The 201-nt window shown below is 68.2% G+C and overlaps 1 protein-coding gene across 1 annotated transcript; it reads right to left on the bottom strand.

The window, feature by feature from the left end:
• Positions 1 to 6: 6 nt before the first annotated feature.
• TOMM6 (translocase of outer mitochondrial membrane 6 homolog (yeast)) lies at positions 7 to 195 on the bottom strand. The gene has a single exon (XM_005852746.1). It carries the CDS (start codon positions 170 to 172, stop codon positions 41 to 43), a length of 132 nt encoding a protein of 43 aa, XP_005852808.1. The 5' UTR covers positions 173 to 195; the 3' UTR covers positions 7 to 40.
• Between the last annotated feature and the right edge of the window lie 6 nt (positions 196 to 201).

Raw genomic sequence — 201 nt, 5'->3', positions numbered from 1 at the left:
TCGGGCCCGGAGGGAGGGCTGGGGCCGGGCTGCGGCTCCGTTACCTCCGGAAGTCATTCCTGTCGGTGGCGAAGCGGTAGACGCCCCGGAGCCAATCTCCCACGTTGTCTGGGATTTCGGGAGCTTCATTTGCCGAGCCGCCAGCGCTCACGCCGACCCCGCTGGAAGCCATAGCAGCAGCTCCACGCTCCGCAAGGCCTG

Source organism: Myotis brandtii, unplaced genomic scaffold (assembly GCF_000412655.1).
Source record: "Myotis brandtii unplaced genomic scaffold, ASM41265v1 C39394422, whole genome shotgun sequence".
Lineage (NCBI taxonomy): Eukaryota > Metazoa > Chordata > Mammalia > Chiroptera > Vespertilionidae > Myotis > Myotis brandtii.
Note: the sequence above shows the minus strand (reverse complement) of the source record. Positions and strands in the feature narration are given on the sequence as shown.